A 15,501-nucleotide genomic window follows, 5' to 3' on the forward strand; every position below is an offset into this window, starting at 1 on the left:
GAATCCAAAATTTGATCTGACCCCTGAAACCTTCGGGTCGACATAGAATCAAGTAGTCCCGTTGCGGGGCTACTCGCTTTACCCAGGGGAAGGGGACGAAAGTCGCCTTTTCCCAAGGAGCCGGTGGTGGCTGCCTGGAGGACACCGGATGCAGCGGCAGCCATTTTTGGTGCCACTGCATCCCCCCACGCCAGGCAGCTCAGGATTGGGCTGCTAGTGTGGCTTAATCTGAGCCTATATGAATAGAGGCTCTGAAGATTCCTGAAGCTGGCAGAGCACTAAAAATTATACTTCTAATAGGATTCTTTCTCAAAGGAAAGCAAGACACTCCAGGATGTTAGGAGTAATGGTGCTACAAATGCAGACATTTTGCACGTTTCATTTTGAGCTTACATGTAAAGCAATACCTGTGTGCTATGTAACAACAAAAGCACCACTAGAACCCTAACTTGCATAAAGAGTAATGAATTAGCTGTCACTGGAGGAGCCTCACACTTTCCCACTCTATAGTGGATGAGCAGAACATTGCAACAGGGTGAGTGATGCCCACCAGAGGAGACAGCAAGGGTAGTGCTGGGAGGCCAGCTATTTACCTGGAAAGTGAGTTGAGCTGTATAGGTCAGTTTGTCACATTCAAACAGCCCCCGGGTTGTGTACTGGAACACAGACCAAGTGATGCTATCAATGAGGTTGGCAACTCGCTCTTTGAGATTTTCATCTGGAGAGGCCCTTTCAACAGCTTTCTGAAAGACGACACTGAAAGCCTAGGTGCGGGGGGGGGGAATAAGAATGAATTACCTTGGAGACTTCGAAGCATATCTTATATATTCTAGATTTTAATCATATTGTCCTAACTCCATCCCATCTTGGAAATTATTTTATTTATCTGGCAATTCATATGCTGTCTTTCTGTCTCCAAAAGGAGCCTCAAGGCGATTTACATCACGTAAATACAAACGTAACAACTAATCAGAAATATCACAACAAATAAAGATTTGCGGCCATGGCTATCACCCGACCATTCAGGAGAAAGGTCGGTTCCAGACATATTCTCAAACTGTGACCCAGATCCTTCAGAGGGGAGTACTGCCCCAAGTCAGCTCTTCTACTGACCAGCAACATCTTTGGGTTCAATCTCAGCTAACTAGCACACAACCTCTCCATCACTGAGTTCAGACACCAGTTCAGACCCTTCCTCAGAATCAGATAAAAAAAGAAGGGGGTTAGGTATTACCAGGTATCAGCATACCAATAATACCTCAACCCAAACAAACTCTCTGAGCAGTGTCATGTAGATATCAAACAGCATGAAAGACAAGAGGAAACCCTGAGGGACCCCCCATAAGGAAAAGGCGGAGGGGTTGAACAGTAGTCTTCTAGCACCAACTTTTAGGGTCTACACTCCAGGAAGAAGCAGAACCACTGCAAAGTGGTTCCCACTGAACCCATCAAGGTGATCCAGAAGGTCCATGTCCAAAGCTATTATTGAGAAATGCAGCAGAACCACCAGGGATGCATTCTCCCTGTCTAACTTTCAGTGTAGGTCATTCACCAGGGTGATCAAGGCAGTTTCAGTTCCAAAACCAGGTGGAAACTCAGAGTGGTAAAGATCAGTCTGTTTAATCCAGGAAAGCCCGGAAATGCACTACATTACTACCACTCGATTGAACACTTTGCCTAAAAATGGTATATTGGAGACAGGTTGTCGACAGGTTGATTCAGGTACAATTTTGATAATTCAATTAGGTTGCTTATGGGCAAAATAAACCAACCCATTGGTATAAAATATCTTACCAGTGGCAATCTGCAATACTAGCACTCTCGCTCTCTCTCTCCTTCAAATAAACATTCGCAGGATATGATATGTGATTCCGTAGACACTGCTGTGCAGAGATACCATGAGTGACATTCAATCTATGGGACATTTGTGAATGGTTCACAAGGCATTGGTCAGAATTGTGAAGATCTCACCTTTCTGCTAAGAATTAGAGATTTACAACTGCCACTGCAATCTACCTGTGACTACAAGGAGATGGGGAGGTAGACAAGATGAATCATGGGCCAGGACAATGTTTCTCTTTGTTTTACTTGTCACCATCCGGAATGGTAGCAGCTAAAAACAGAGCTACCACCACAGTGGAGTGAGGTGAGTAAAGCGAAGCTTCTAACACGAAGGTTTGGGAACACATATTTGTGTTTCCATCCTTCGGGCGTTGCAATTTACAATTGTTGCAAAATTATATGAGAAAAATAAGGACCTGATTCTTCTGTTTATGACTGGAATGATGAATTCATTAAAAATATTTCAATACTTCGTTGGACGTACTGGGGTATATTTCTTAGGAATGTGCCACCCAGTAGCAACAACTGATATTTACCATGTCAGAGAAACCTGTGCTGAAGCTTTTAAGTTGCCTCTGACATAATAAAAAATACTGTCATCATATGGGGGAATATTCCTTTCAGCATGCCACAACCTATAGGAGGGAATGGTCAACTTTTAAAGGGAAGGGCGGAAGAACCTACATACATATTTTTCATTGAAGTGGTAAACTTGTACACTACTAAAGTCTGCAGAAGGGAATTTTTCACACACACAAAATGCCCTCCCCCACAGAAATCTAGATGTCAGAGAATTTTTCTTTGCATTGTTTGTTTGGCTTGTTTATTTTGTTTTATTTGTACTAGGAGCTTAAGAAGATTGCTAATTGCATGGGGTATCTCTGAGGAAAAATGTGGGATACAAATATTTTAGCCATTTAATTAAATGACTTCGCCAGTAAACTGCTTTGTGAAATTTTTGTTGAAAAGCAGTATATAAATCCTGTTAAGAACAACAACAAAATATTATAGATAACTTTCTTCCTCCTTTGCTCTATAACATATTTCACTTGCTTGTTAAAATAATTGTGTGAAATTCAACTCTGCTCGTAATTCATCTTTGCCTTTGCTGCACTCTTAGCATTTCCAGGTCTACAACCTGAATGAATCTTTTCAGTAACTTATGTTTCTGGTGTAATGAAGACAGAAACTCTACCTCATGAAATTTTCTCCTTTATGTTTAAAGTTATAGTATGTACGTACAGTATGTTTTAAAGCTTTCCCAAAGTATGGGCCCTTATAACTTCATGGCTGCCTGGCACACCCCTGAGGCACCAAAGCTCCCCTGACTACCTAATTCCTTTTAGCCAACAGATCACAGCCAAAATTGACATTGGCCTTATAAGTTTTGCCCTGGCTCTGCTCCTTCAGAAACCTTCTTTTTCTTGCCTCTACCACACATTGCTTCCTCAAGTCCCTACTTTTCAGTCACCTACTCTGTCTGCCTCTCATTTTCTGTACCCTCCATGACTCTTGGACAGCCTCCCTCTCTGTTGAGGACTCTTATCTCTCTTCTGCTTAACAGCATTCCAGCAGTAGACATTCTTAGGCTCTGTGACATTCTTCTTCCCCAACACTTTCTTCCATTGGCTTCCTTCATAAATTCCCTGTTTCCTCTGCTCTTTTCTACCTCAGACCCTATTATTTCACTTCAATTTCTCGTATGCTTCCTTCCTTTAGCCATCCTGCTGCCGAGTTCTGTTAATCTTTTCTTCCTTCTCTCTAAGGAGCTCAGTCCATGCAACCCCTCTCATTCAGGTTTGTTCCCATTCAAACAGATTTCTTACTTCGTGTGTATGCGAACAATGTATTGCTATCAATTTCCAGCCTTCAATGGAACATGCAATGATATTACATTAGCTCAGTCAATCACTGCCTCATTTACTGTCACTATATAATCCCTCAATGTATAATCACATTGGTATTCCTAGTCCCCATAGTTGCAAATAAGCATTTGAAAAAATGACATTAAAAATGCCCTACAAAAGTGATCTGAAATAGATGTGAGCCACCAAATTCATTACATTTCCAAGCTCTCTTTATTTTAGTCTTTAGCTAAAGACTTTCAAAGGATGACCCAAAACTACAGGCAAAAGTAATATACCGCAGATACTCGCCTATAAGTCGATCTCACAGATAAGACAAGGGCAGGTTTTGAGCCCAAAATCATGGAATTTGCTATGACCCTCGGATAAGTGGGGGGGGGGGTTTAACTTAGGGAGGTGTCTGACTATAATTTTGTCTGATTTTACCCAAGGCCAGATCCTGAAAATAACCTCCCAGTAATTGTTACCTCAGAACTGTACAGTCACTAATTTATTAAAAACACAGTATATATAGATAGTATGTATACATCTATACATACATATATACATACATAGTATGTATATATACATACATACACTATTTTTAATACTGTTTTTGCTATAGTATACATAGTATGTATTCATAGTATGTATACATAGTATAGCAAAAACAGTATTAAAAATAGTCTCTAATTTATTAAAAACTATGATCTATCTCATAGATCATAAGATACATTTTTATTCAATAATTTTTTTAATTGTTCTCTCAACAACCATTTGTAAACACTAAGGCCACAATCCCATCCACACTTTCCTGGGAGTAAGCCTCATTGACTTTAATGGGACTTACTTCTGAGGAGACAGGCACAGGAGGGGCTCTGAGGCTGCCATCCTATCCACAGTAAGCCCCATTACTTCTGAGTAGACAAGCCTAGGATTGGGCTCTAAGTACACTGGAAACAGCATGCCAGTAGAACCATTAATGAAATCCTCCTTTAAAGTGCCTGGTGCCTTAAGCCAAACTCTCTACGTAGAACACACAACACACAACTGGGAGTGTGCAATTCAGTTCACAGTAGAGAGACAAGCAACAAGGAGTGACTGAGCAAGTGCAGCTGCACATAGTTGCACCTGATTTACTTGGAAGTAGACCCTCTTTGGAGGAAGGGCAGCGGCGCCTCCGGGCCTCATGTGGAGATCCTGGCAGGGGGATACTGCAGAAGCAATCATGCTCTCCTAAATGCTTACTACATAAGCAGCTGTTGCAAGTGCTTCCTAGCTCCTGCCAGCATGCAGCTAAGATCTCTGGCTAAAATCCCTGTTGCTGCAGAATAATTCTACTTTAAATTCTACTCTCTGCTTTTCCTGTGTTTTGCATCTTTGCAAGCTCTCCAGGACTCTTCCAGTGAAAAGGACACACACACATAGGGAGATTGCTTCTCTCTTTCTCACAGATGCTCCCCCCACCCCACATACTCAAATGCAGGGACTTTCCCCCTCCAGTCCAACTTCATTGGTGAGGATAGGGGGAAAGGAGGTTTGCAAAAAGTTTTGCAAAGGAGAGACTGAAGTGTGACTGTATACAGTAAGGGGAGAGGTGGAGAGGAAAGCAAGAGGAGGGAATAGACTGGGAGCCCAATCCTAGGCAAGCCTACTCAGAAGCAAGTCCCTTAATAGTCAGTGGGGCTTACTCCCATGTAAGTGAGGCTAGGATTGTAGCCTTAACTGTTTTAAGTGCTCTCTCTCTCTCACAAACTTTTCCTTTTATAAAAGTTAACTCTTCCTCTCCCCCCCAGTACAACTTCATCACTGGTGAATGATTATGGGGAGGGGGGCTAGCAAGCCTCAGCTTTGCAACAGAGAGTTTAAAGTTTGGATTCAATAGGGGGGAGGGGGCAAAAACAAGAAGGAAAGAGGAGATGGACTTAACCCTTTCAATGGCTTGAGAAACAAAGGTACAGCCTTCTGCAGGCTGCCCCCCCTCTCTCTCTCAAAAGATCACTCTCCCCCCTTCCCCACCCTGTCCAACTTCATCTGTGGGGAGATGGGAAGGGGGTTAGCAAGTTGGGCTTTCCAATGGAGTGCTTGAAGTTTAAATACAGTAGAAGGGGGGAAGGGGGAACAAGAAGGAAAGAGGAGATGGACTCAGCTGTTTCAAATGACTGCTTCTCCCTCTCTCAGACGCCCCCTCCCACACACAGCTCATTGTCTCCTGCTCTGCTTTGGGTGCCGCTCCAGAGATGCCTCTGTGGGCACTGGTGCTGAGCGAGGGGGGCTGCTGATGGCTGCGGTGGCAATTGCCCTGCCCTTGGAGCTTCTGCAGCTGGGCAACAGCCTGAAGGAGCACATGGAGCACACCCGCAGGCAGCTGCAAACGCTCAGCAGCAACCCCAGCCTGCACAGCCTCCTCTCAGCAGAAGATCACTTGCTCCCTCCCTCCCACAATAGTGATTGGCTGGCTCACTTGCCTCCCCTCCTCCCTTGCTGCTTGCCTGCCCCGAGATAAGGCGGGGCAATGATTCAGGCTGCTTTTCTGGGAAGAAATTTTTCACCTTATAGGCGAGTATCTATGGTAGTAAAACTGTATGACCCTGAAACAAATGTTTAAACATATATTTCTGAAAATCAAAATTGTTTTAGTTTTGCAAACTTGTTTTGTTTTTGGGCAAATTGTTTTCGTTCAAAGTGCCTAAAACATCTGTGATTCTTATAAACTTCAAAAATAATTCACCTGGGTGAATTATTGAACAGACTGCTCAACCCAAGCTAGACAAACAAAACAAATAAAGATATAATGTCTATGGTAAGGTTTTCACAGAGAGACAAAGTATGTACTTTCCCCAGACAAGATAATTGACTTCTTTGAAAATGATGATCTGAAGGAAACTGGATTCCCCTGGAAAAATGCACCTCTCATTATATCCCCTCTAAAGGCAACTCGAAAGATAAACTCCAAAAAAAAAAAAAGAGAGAAGTGTTGCTATACACAAAACAAAAGGCATCTGCTATCTCAGGCTATAGGAATTAGATTTTTCATATAAGGTCCCCTTAAGGGTCTTCCTGCTAAAGTAGAAGACATCAGAAAGCTCTGCTCTGCCTGATTCTGAATTTCATGTTGGGTTGGAAGCCTGGACACGGAGAGTCTCAAGTCTGAACCAGCAAAGTAGCCAGCGTAGATTTGAGAAGCTCCATTGCAGGGCTTGGGGCCTTCTGGGAAGGGGGCAAAAGTCCCCTTCCCTTGAGGAGACTCCCAGCACCTGCTGGATACAATGGTAGCCACTTTGTTGCCATTGCTACAGCAGGCTCCAGGAAGCTCAGAATTGGGCTGCCCATCTCTTGTTTGTGTGTAGGGTGGGGGAGGGGGTTAATAAAATCAATTTTGAAACTAATGTTTCACCAGTCTTCTGTGAATTGCCCTTCATCTTTGATTCAGCAAATTTCCTACAGGAAGTTTAAAAATGAAGTCAATTGCTTCAGTGCAACTTCTTATTTCACCTGACACATCCTGAAAGCTATAAAAACACAAGGAACAAGACCAAATAAGTACTAAGACTATCAAGAGCAAATTAATACCCAGTCATACTTTCTTCAAATTTATATATGTTATTCTTGGGCCACTCAACCAATTCAGAATTTTCTTTCATCTTTAAGAAAAGTTGATGTTTTAGAGATAAGTGACCTGCTTCCTTTTTCTGTGTTACCAACACAACAGAAAGAGCTCCACAGGGCAGAAAAGAGGAAGAAAAGTGTGGAAGTACTTCATCCTATGTCTCCAATGATCATGCAGCAGGCACTAGAGAAACCAGAGAGAGTTGTAGGAGGTTAATATAGATGCTCAAGCCCTCTTCCAGCACTCTCTCCCGTTGAATCATACAACCAGGGATAAATACAGAATCAAAGACTTCCCAAGGAGTAATTCAAATGGTGTAAGCTAGTTGTCTTTAACGTCTTGCCTAGTGGCAAATACAGTTGTATTGTTCTTCCACTAACCACACATCAGGTATAAGATGTGTGGTCAAGTTTCCCTCACCACTCTTGCTAAAAGTGAAAACCTCTTTAGCCTTTTACACAAAGTGGAAAGCACACATTTTTGCACACACAATACCTGGAGGAGGTGGGGAGAGTACATCCTTTCAAGAAGGCAATGCTAGAGGAGAGGGAGATGGCCTTGTCGGCATATCCCATGTCTTTTTCTTTTAAAAAGACTACATAAGCAGACAAATAGTAGAGCATAGCTCAGCCTGGAAAGTACTTTTAAAAATGCCAAAAATGCACAGGTACAGGCGGGAGCAGTTTGTGTCTCTTGCCATTAATGACATGATGGACACGGGTGTTTGCAACAGTTGCACAATCACATTATACACAGCAAATGGCAAAGGAGCTTCTTTTAGCTGCAGGAAGAATGACATTTCACTATGCACATCTAACTGTAATTTGAGGGTTTGGTCCCCTCCAATGGAACTGTAACCTGGAGGAAGGGAAGATACGTATGTCTTCTGTAACCAAAGTGTCATATGCACTCTCACTTCTAAAAACAAACAAAGCAACCACCCCCACACACATTATCTGCACCAGCTCTAAGAAGAACCTACCTGTAAAAAGATTCTAGGTGGGATGCTGCCTGTGAATGAATACAACTATATAAAATCAATACAGCAACTTAATTACAGGATACTCACTTGTCTGTCACAGAGAAGGGCACATTTTGTAAAATCACATGAGCATGGCTTCTCACCAGTAAATATGTTTTCAATAGACACACAACTTGCCACCGTCACAAATTACATGTATTGTAAACGTTAGTCTTGCCCAGTGCTTTTTTTGTAAAAGAAAAGGTGCAGGAACTCACAACTTGTTAATCTTTTATTTATTTATTTATTTATTTATAAACCATTTTTATTGGAGAAATAAAATATTTTTTATGTGCTTCCCCCCTAAAGATGAACTTACTTCTGAGTAGACATGCATAGGATTGGGCTGTCAATCTCCACATCCCCTTCCCCCTAGCTACTTCTTCTACACAAGGGGAAAAATATTGTACAGGTGCACTTGTAGTGTGTAGTATGTAGTGTGGCACTATGAGGAGAGGAAGCAGTGAATGGATTCCAAAAAATGGCTTACATGAGTTCCATGTAGTAAAATTACTCTAAGCAACTGTGGGAGTAAGAACAAAACAGGAATTCTTACACGAGAGGGGGTCCTTAGGTGCACATAGAAACAGCTACGTTTGCAAACAAGCTATTAAATATGGTTTAATTCAGGTATCAGAATACACTGTGTCTTTGGGAAGGCGCTTGGCATGCAACTGTATGTTCTCTCCTGCCCTGAGCAGCTGCTGTGCATTGCTGGAGAGGAGCTGCAAATGCTGGCTGGCAGAGGGCATGCTTGTGGGGGAAGGATGAGGAGGATCTCTGGCAAGGCTGGACAGCACATTGTTCACATGTAGAATCCCTTTTCACCTGCCCTTAGCATGTGAAAACGGGTGCAGATATATATCTCTGCCAGGATTAAGAGCCCAATCCTAGGTATGTCTACTCTGAAGTAAGTCTCGTTCTAGTCAATGGAGCTTACTCCCAGGAAAGTGCCTAGGATTGCAGCCTAAGAGCCCAATCCTATGCATGTCTACTCAGAAGTCCACTTTAGTGAATGGGGCTTACTGTGGATAGGATGGCAGCCTCAGAGCCCCTCCTGTGCCTGTCTCCTCAGAAGTCAGTCCCATTAGAGTCAATGGGGCTTCCTCCCAGGAAAGTGTGGAGATGACTGCAGCCTCAGAGCCAAAGCCTATGGCTGTCTACTCAGAAGTCAGTCCCACTAGAGGCAGTGGGGCTTCCTCCCAGGAAAGTGTGGAGAGGACTGCAGCCTCAGAGCCCTTCCTCTGCCTGTCTACTCAGGCTGCAAGGCTATGACACTTTCCGGGGAGTAAGCCCCATTGAACACAATGGAACTTACTTCTGAGTAGACATGCATAGGCTTGGGCTCTCAGGCTGCAAGGCTATGCACCCTTTCCCAGGAGCAAGCCCCATTGAGCACAATGAGACTTACTTCTGAGTAGACACACCTAGGCTCATGCTGCAGATTGGCACCGGGGCTGCACCAGCCAGCTTCCTTCCCCTCCTCCTCCGCCAAGCCAGTACCTGGGCGTTCCGTGGGTGCCACAGCCCGTCTCCCTGGCTGGCTGGCTGTCCGTCCTCCTCGGTGTCAGTGCGTGTCCCCTGTGCCCTCCACCAGCTTGGAAGCTGCACAGGGAAGCAGAACGTGGGGGGAGGGGAGGCGGGCTGGGCTCAGGTGAGAGCTTGGGGATGGGGGCAGGAGGGGGTCATTGTGCGGTCAGGCAGGGGCCAGGCGCCCGCCCACCCAGCGCCCACCCAGCGAATGCCTCTGTTTTGGTCCCCCCAATGCCTCCGAAGGGGAGGGGCCCCTGCAAAAAGGTGCCGGAACTCCATCCCCCCGCGTTCCATTAGAAAAAAAGCCCTGGTCTTGCCTTAAGTAATGCTGTGTCTGAAGCATTCCCCTGGTAAGGCTGCACACTTGCAAGACACTGCTCCCTTGTACGGAAATGGCCCAGTTTTTCTGATTTTTTTGTGTGTGCAGCCAAGTTCTTGGGGCATAAACCATGTCTTCCTGCCTGCTTGCAGAAGGCAGCAGCAGCTTTAGCTGAAGGGTGTAATTTGGGACTAACCTGTAGTACAAATGCTGCAGCTTAGCATGAGGGGCAAGTACAGAGTCACTAGAGAAATCTAACTGTCACTGTACTTGAGAAGGAAGAGAATTGTCATGAGAACAACAGATTTTTCCATTGGACATGCTAGATTTTAGCACAGTTTGAAACTGCCTGGGAAGTGCAAGAGACTCCCACAATGCATAATGCTGTACCTTTAGGGAAAACTGGTACATGGGATGGATGGTGTTGAGATCATTCATGATGAAGTACAACAGGGAGGCACGGGCTGCTGCAGGACGGTAATGCTCCCTTGCCTCATTAATCTTTGTTTCTGTCACCTTGGACTCCTGGACCTGGAGCAAAACAAGGCAATACCACCCATGAAAATATGAGGCAGTCAATTTTGTTTATGCTAATTTTGTTTGTTTGCATGGGGTGGCATGACCCCACTGATTGGTTTAGATAAAATGTGTAGCATGTCAAGCATGCCTCCTCCCGGCATTTAAAAGCTCCAATAACATAAATTCCAAACAGTTACCAGGTGCAGAGGCAAGATGTTCAAATGCTATCTCATCTGTTAGATAAGAAACTGACTTTCGTCAGATTCCCCTTGTTTACTTAGAATCAAATGCCTAAGGTCTTCTTTCCATGTCACAATTACACAAATGCAACACAGAGGTTTGGGATGTGGCAAAGAACCCCAAGAGAGGAAGTACAGGAGCCAGTGCTCTAGCATCTGCAGGCCCAGTAATGCACGTCTCAACAGGTGAACCCACAGACCAGAAACTTTAACTGTCTGCAGAGAAACACAGCTTGGCAGTACAGACTCCCACAGCTGCACAAAGTTTCTTGCCCATGAAAGCTACAGCCAATATTTGTGAAGCAAATTATTTATGACAGAGGACAATCAAAGTAGATGGTTTTAAAAGCCAAAGTTCCACCCAGGGGAGCAGTATTTGTGCCAAACTGCTGAACTCTTGCCAATTTAATATGGACCTCATAAACTTCAGGAGATCCTGCCATGCAGCCTCTGCTAGAATCCTAGTTTAATTGAGTAAATATAATACATGTTAAATTAACTAAACTTAAAAAAAAAACTCTTGATATAAAACTGGAGTGGTTTAAAGCATCTTGTTATAGTGTTAAAGTTTTATGGTCTTTACATTCTGTGATTCTATTTGTACTTTGCTTTCAACTGCCCATTTAATGCACATGCACTTAAAAAAAAAATCCCAAAACTAAACTTTCCAAATTAGGCCAAATGGGAAAGCATGTGGTTTTTGGTGATTTCTAGACTCAAAGCTGCAAAGCAAGAAGAGATAGAGCACATTTTAAAAATTCAAACTCATTCAATACATCTTAACACAAATTTCATATGCAAGTGGTTTTCTTTCAGCGACCCCCACCCGCCCGCCATCTAGCTAGTCTGGGAATAGCTGGTCGCTCTATGAGGGCCGGATAGGAATTTTTAATCACCATCTAAATTGGCTCTATGATGGTGGTTTTTTCGTCTACTTCAGACTGGCTGCGGAGCAGGTTGGGTTATGAAATAGGCATTTAATGCCCTGGTCATTGGTGGTAGAAGTGTGGGGTGGGTAGGCAGAAGACCTTCTCGGTGTCCAATCTAAGTCAGCAAGGACAGGGGGTGAACCAGAACTGCTCCCATGATGCCTGACCGGCTCGAGGAGGCAGGCTGGCTAGCCCCTTGTCTGAACTTGGGGGCCTTGCAGGAGTGACCTGAAGGCATAGCAGTTCGGCTGACTTACCCTCTTCGGGCAACGTTGAAAGGCAGGCTTAATAACAACTGAGTTACGCCTGGAGTCGGGTGGACGCCCTATGAGATCGGGGGACAAAGACGGCTAGGACCGTTTCCCCCATGTAGAACCCCGCACTTGGGATGGGTTTTGTTTACCCCTTTTGCTGTCCTGTTGCAATGTGTTGTATTCAATAAAGTGGCCCAATTTTAATTCCATACTGGTTGTCAGCTGTATTTATTTGGGGAATGCGTGGTAAAGCATCTTGTTATAGTGTTAAAGTTTTATGGTCTTTACATTCTGTGATTCTATTTGTACTTTGCTTTCAATTGCCCACTTAATGCACATGCACTTAAAAAAAACAACCCAAAACTAAACTTTCCAAATTAGGCCAAATGGGAAAGCATGTGGTTTTTGGTGATTTCTAAGACTCAAAGCTGCAAAGCAAGAAGAGATAGAGCACATTTTAAAAATTCAAACTCATTCAATACATCTTAACACAAATTTCATATGCAAGTGGTTTTCTTTCATGTCTGATTTTGAACTTTTACCTTTTCTTCAATTTCTGCAGCTGTCTGCTTGGTGATTTCCAGATTCTCTACTAGGGCTGTGTCGCCCAGGAAGTTCCCTGAGGCAGAGGAGAGGCGGGACAGCAAGTTGTCCTCCAGAGTTTTCAATGTTATTTTGAATCCATTCTGCTGCTTTGTGAGATCAGACTGTAGAAGAGTGGACATAATAAAAAAAAATCAACATTATTTTCACAGCAAACGTATTCCTAACCACCAACTGCTGGACACCCTTTGTTTAGCAGAATGAAAAGCAACAACAAACTCTCATGGAGGATAAGAACGCAGTATTTATACCGGGATAAAAGTTCTTCGAAGACATTATCTGAGTAATCCTTACCTTGTATGGTAAGTCAGTATTATCAGTTCCATTTTGCAAATGTGGGGCTGTGGTATGTTGCCTTGAACATAACACACTACCTTATACCAAGTCTGATGACTGGTCTAGACAGCTCTGTGTCGTTCACACGGACCGGCAGCAACTAAGGTTTCAGACTGGGATCTTTCCCAGGCACCAGGCACTTAACCCAAATCCTTTTGAAGCAAAAGATGCAGTTTACTACTGAGTCACAGACCATTCCCTAGGCTTCACCATTCCCTAAGGCTTAATTACCAAAGTGGTCTAAGGCAACTTTCAAACCAAGGACTTCCTAATTTATACTCTAGTGATTATACTATATCACATTACAGTCTGAAATCTAAAGCTCAGAACAACTGACTAATGAGATTTCAGGGTTCTACCTCAGGTTTTGTCCAAATGCAACCTTCTCATAGCATATTCAGTAGGTAGGCATGCAACCCCTCTTTAGTCAAAAAGCCTTACTGCTCCCTGGGGCATGTACATTTGGGTTCACATTCTTTGGACAAGTACTCATAACACACTTGATATCATAGGCTTGTTGCCCAGGCTGACAATAATCAAAGTAGAACTAAAGAAAGAAGGTTTGCTAGTAGAAAGGTTTGCAGGATGCGGAGAGCTGGAATTTATTGTCTTTTCAACTAAAGGGCACTTTTAGCTGGGAATATGGTTTGCTAAAAGTAAAAAAAAGAAGGCATTAATTTAGCTGCTCTTGAAAAACCTATTACTGTGAAGTAACTACAAAGTTTTCCTTAGGCCATGCATTGACCATAGGTCTATTTGTGGGAAGACAACATGAAACCATAAAGCTATTATTTTGGTTAGTTAAAACACAAAAGATGGTTCTCAGGGAGTTAATTTGATCCATGAGCATGTTTTGTTCCTCCGTGTTTAATGATTTTCTCCAAGCTATTAAGTTCAATATGTTTCTCTTTGCCTAGCAGGGACTTGGTTGGCATGTGTGTGTATTTAATATATAACCTTTGGAAGCTACAGACTGAACAATATAAAAGTACGTTTGGAGAACTTGGTGTTTACCATCTCTTACTTGCGAGATAACATCAACTTTCTAAAACTTTTTTTTTAAAAACTCTGTCTCTTTACTTTTGTTAGAATTGCTGCCTGTTTCCATGGCACCTGGACTCTGTAAGGTCTGAACTGGAGGTCTAAATCACCAGGACCAGTGGTTTGCAAACTTTATAACTGCAGGGAACTCTTTTCACATAGACATCTGTGACATAATGTTGGCATATTGCAGAGAATTCTGGAATGTGGTGGGCTGCCAAGATCTGTTAGGATTCACTGTTGTGGCCTAAAATACAGCAAACACTGCCGTGCAGCTGCACATCACAGAGAAAGCAGTAAGGAAGGGTAAGTTATTAGTGGCACAGCAAGCGGAGGGGGCAATCTGCCCCAGGTACCAGGCCAGAAGGGGGTATAAGCATGGTGACCAGATACAATGGAGAACAGAGTGCCTATAACATTAACTATTGTACAGAAGAGGAAATATTGGCAGGTATAGTTTTTTTAATCCTTCCATGTTGAGCTGCACTCAGCAGGGAATGAGGCAGAGGGCTAAAAAGAATACAACATTTATAGAGTTTAAAGAGCTTAGCATTGCATTCTTTTAAGTCCTCTGCCTCGCTTCCTTGAGTGCTTCCATTTTGGCGTCAGCAAAGAGCGAGTGAGCCCAGGAACAGCGACAGGAAGGCCGGAATCAAAAGCAGATAAGTCATTTGTGCGATGGGGGTTATTGTTAAACTACGGGTAACTGAAATCGTGGATACTGGACCCACGGATATGGGGGGATGTCTGTACATGCTTTCCTGGGACTATTTCTCATTGAACACAATGGGAGTTACTTCTCAGTACACATGCATAGGATTGTGCTGTAGATCTGTTTACAGAGGGTATGTCACCATTTAAGCAGAATACCTAGCAGTCAATAGGTGGAAGATATTTTTAGTCACTGTGTATAACCACTCCCTCATGCACACAGGTGTACATTAAAAGATGTAAGTAGTGGAGTCAAATGGTCATGAAACACTGCGAGTCATGTTTGACAGTTCTATGTAAAGGTTAACTGTGTACAAGGTAAGCACAATGCCAAATGACAAGAATAATAATCGCTGTTAACAAAATTCTTCTAAAGACTCTAAGAGCGCAGTCCTAACCGGCACTTATGCTGGTATAGTAGTCCTGAAGGATTCGCAAATGTGCCGTAAAGCACGTTTGCGCCTCCTTAGGCAGGAGCCGTGTCAGCGCATTCAGATGTGCCGATGCGCAGATGGAGGCAGAAGCCTCCGCCATGGCTTCTGCGCCGCCGCTTGTGTCGGTGCGAGTGCACTGACACAAGTGGCAAAGGTAGGCGTGGGGGGCGTGGGGAGAGGGTGGGAGGGGGCATTTCTGGGCGGGGGAGGGTGGGGGAGGGCGGACCCGTGGGCAGGTGCACCGGGAGCCTGGGGCGGGGCTAGGA

At 43.7% G+C, this 15,501-nt stretch overlaps 1 protein-coding gene across 1 annotated transcript in view; it reads right to left on the reverse strand.

Annotated features, from left to right (window-relative positions):
• The window catches only part of DNAH9 (dynein axonemal heavy chain 9), a 275,746-nt gene that overhangs the window by 66,989 nt on the left and 193,256 nt on the right, over positions 1-15,501 (reverse strand). The window contains exons 56-58 of the mRNA XM_066612893.1: positions 12,653-12,817; positions 10,560-10,700; positions 594-764 (exon numbers count right to left, since the gene is read on the reverse strand). Of these exons, the coding sequence (XP_066468990.1) occupies positions 594-764; positions 10,560-10,700; positions 12,653-12,817 (477 nt within the window). The remainder of the gene's footprint in view (positions 1-593; positions 765-10,559; positions 10,701-12,652; positions 12,818-15,501) is intronic.

Source organism: Tiliqua scincoides, chromosome 2 (genome assembly GCF_035046505.1).
Source record: "Tiliqua scincoides isolate rTilSci1 chromosome 2, rTilSci1.hap2, whole genome shotgun sequence".
Lineage (NCBI taxonomy): Eukaryota > Metazoa > Chordata > Lepidosauria > Squamata > Scincidae > Tiliqua > Tiliqua scincoides.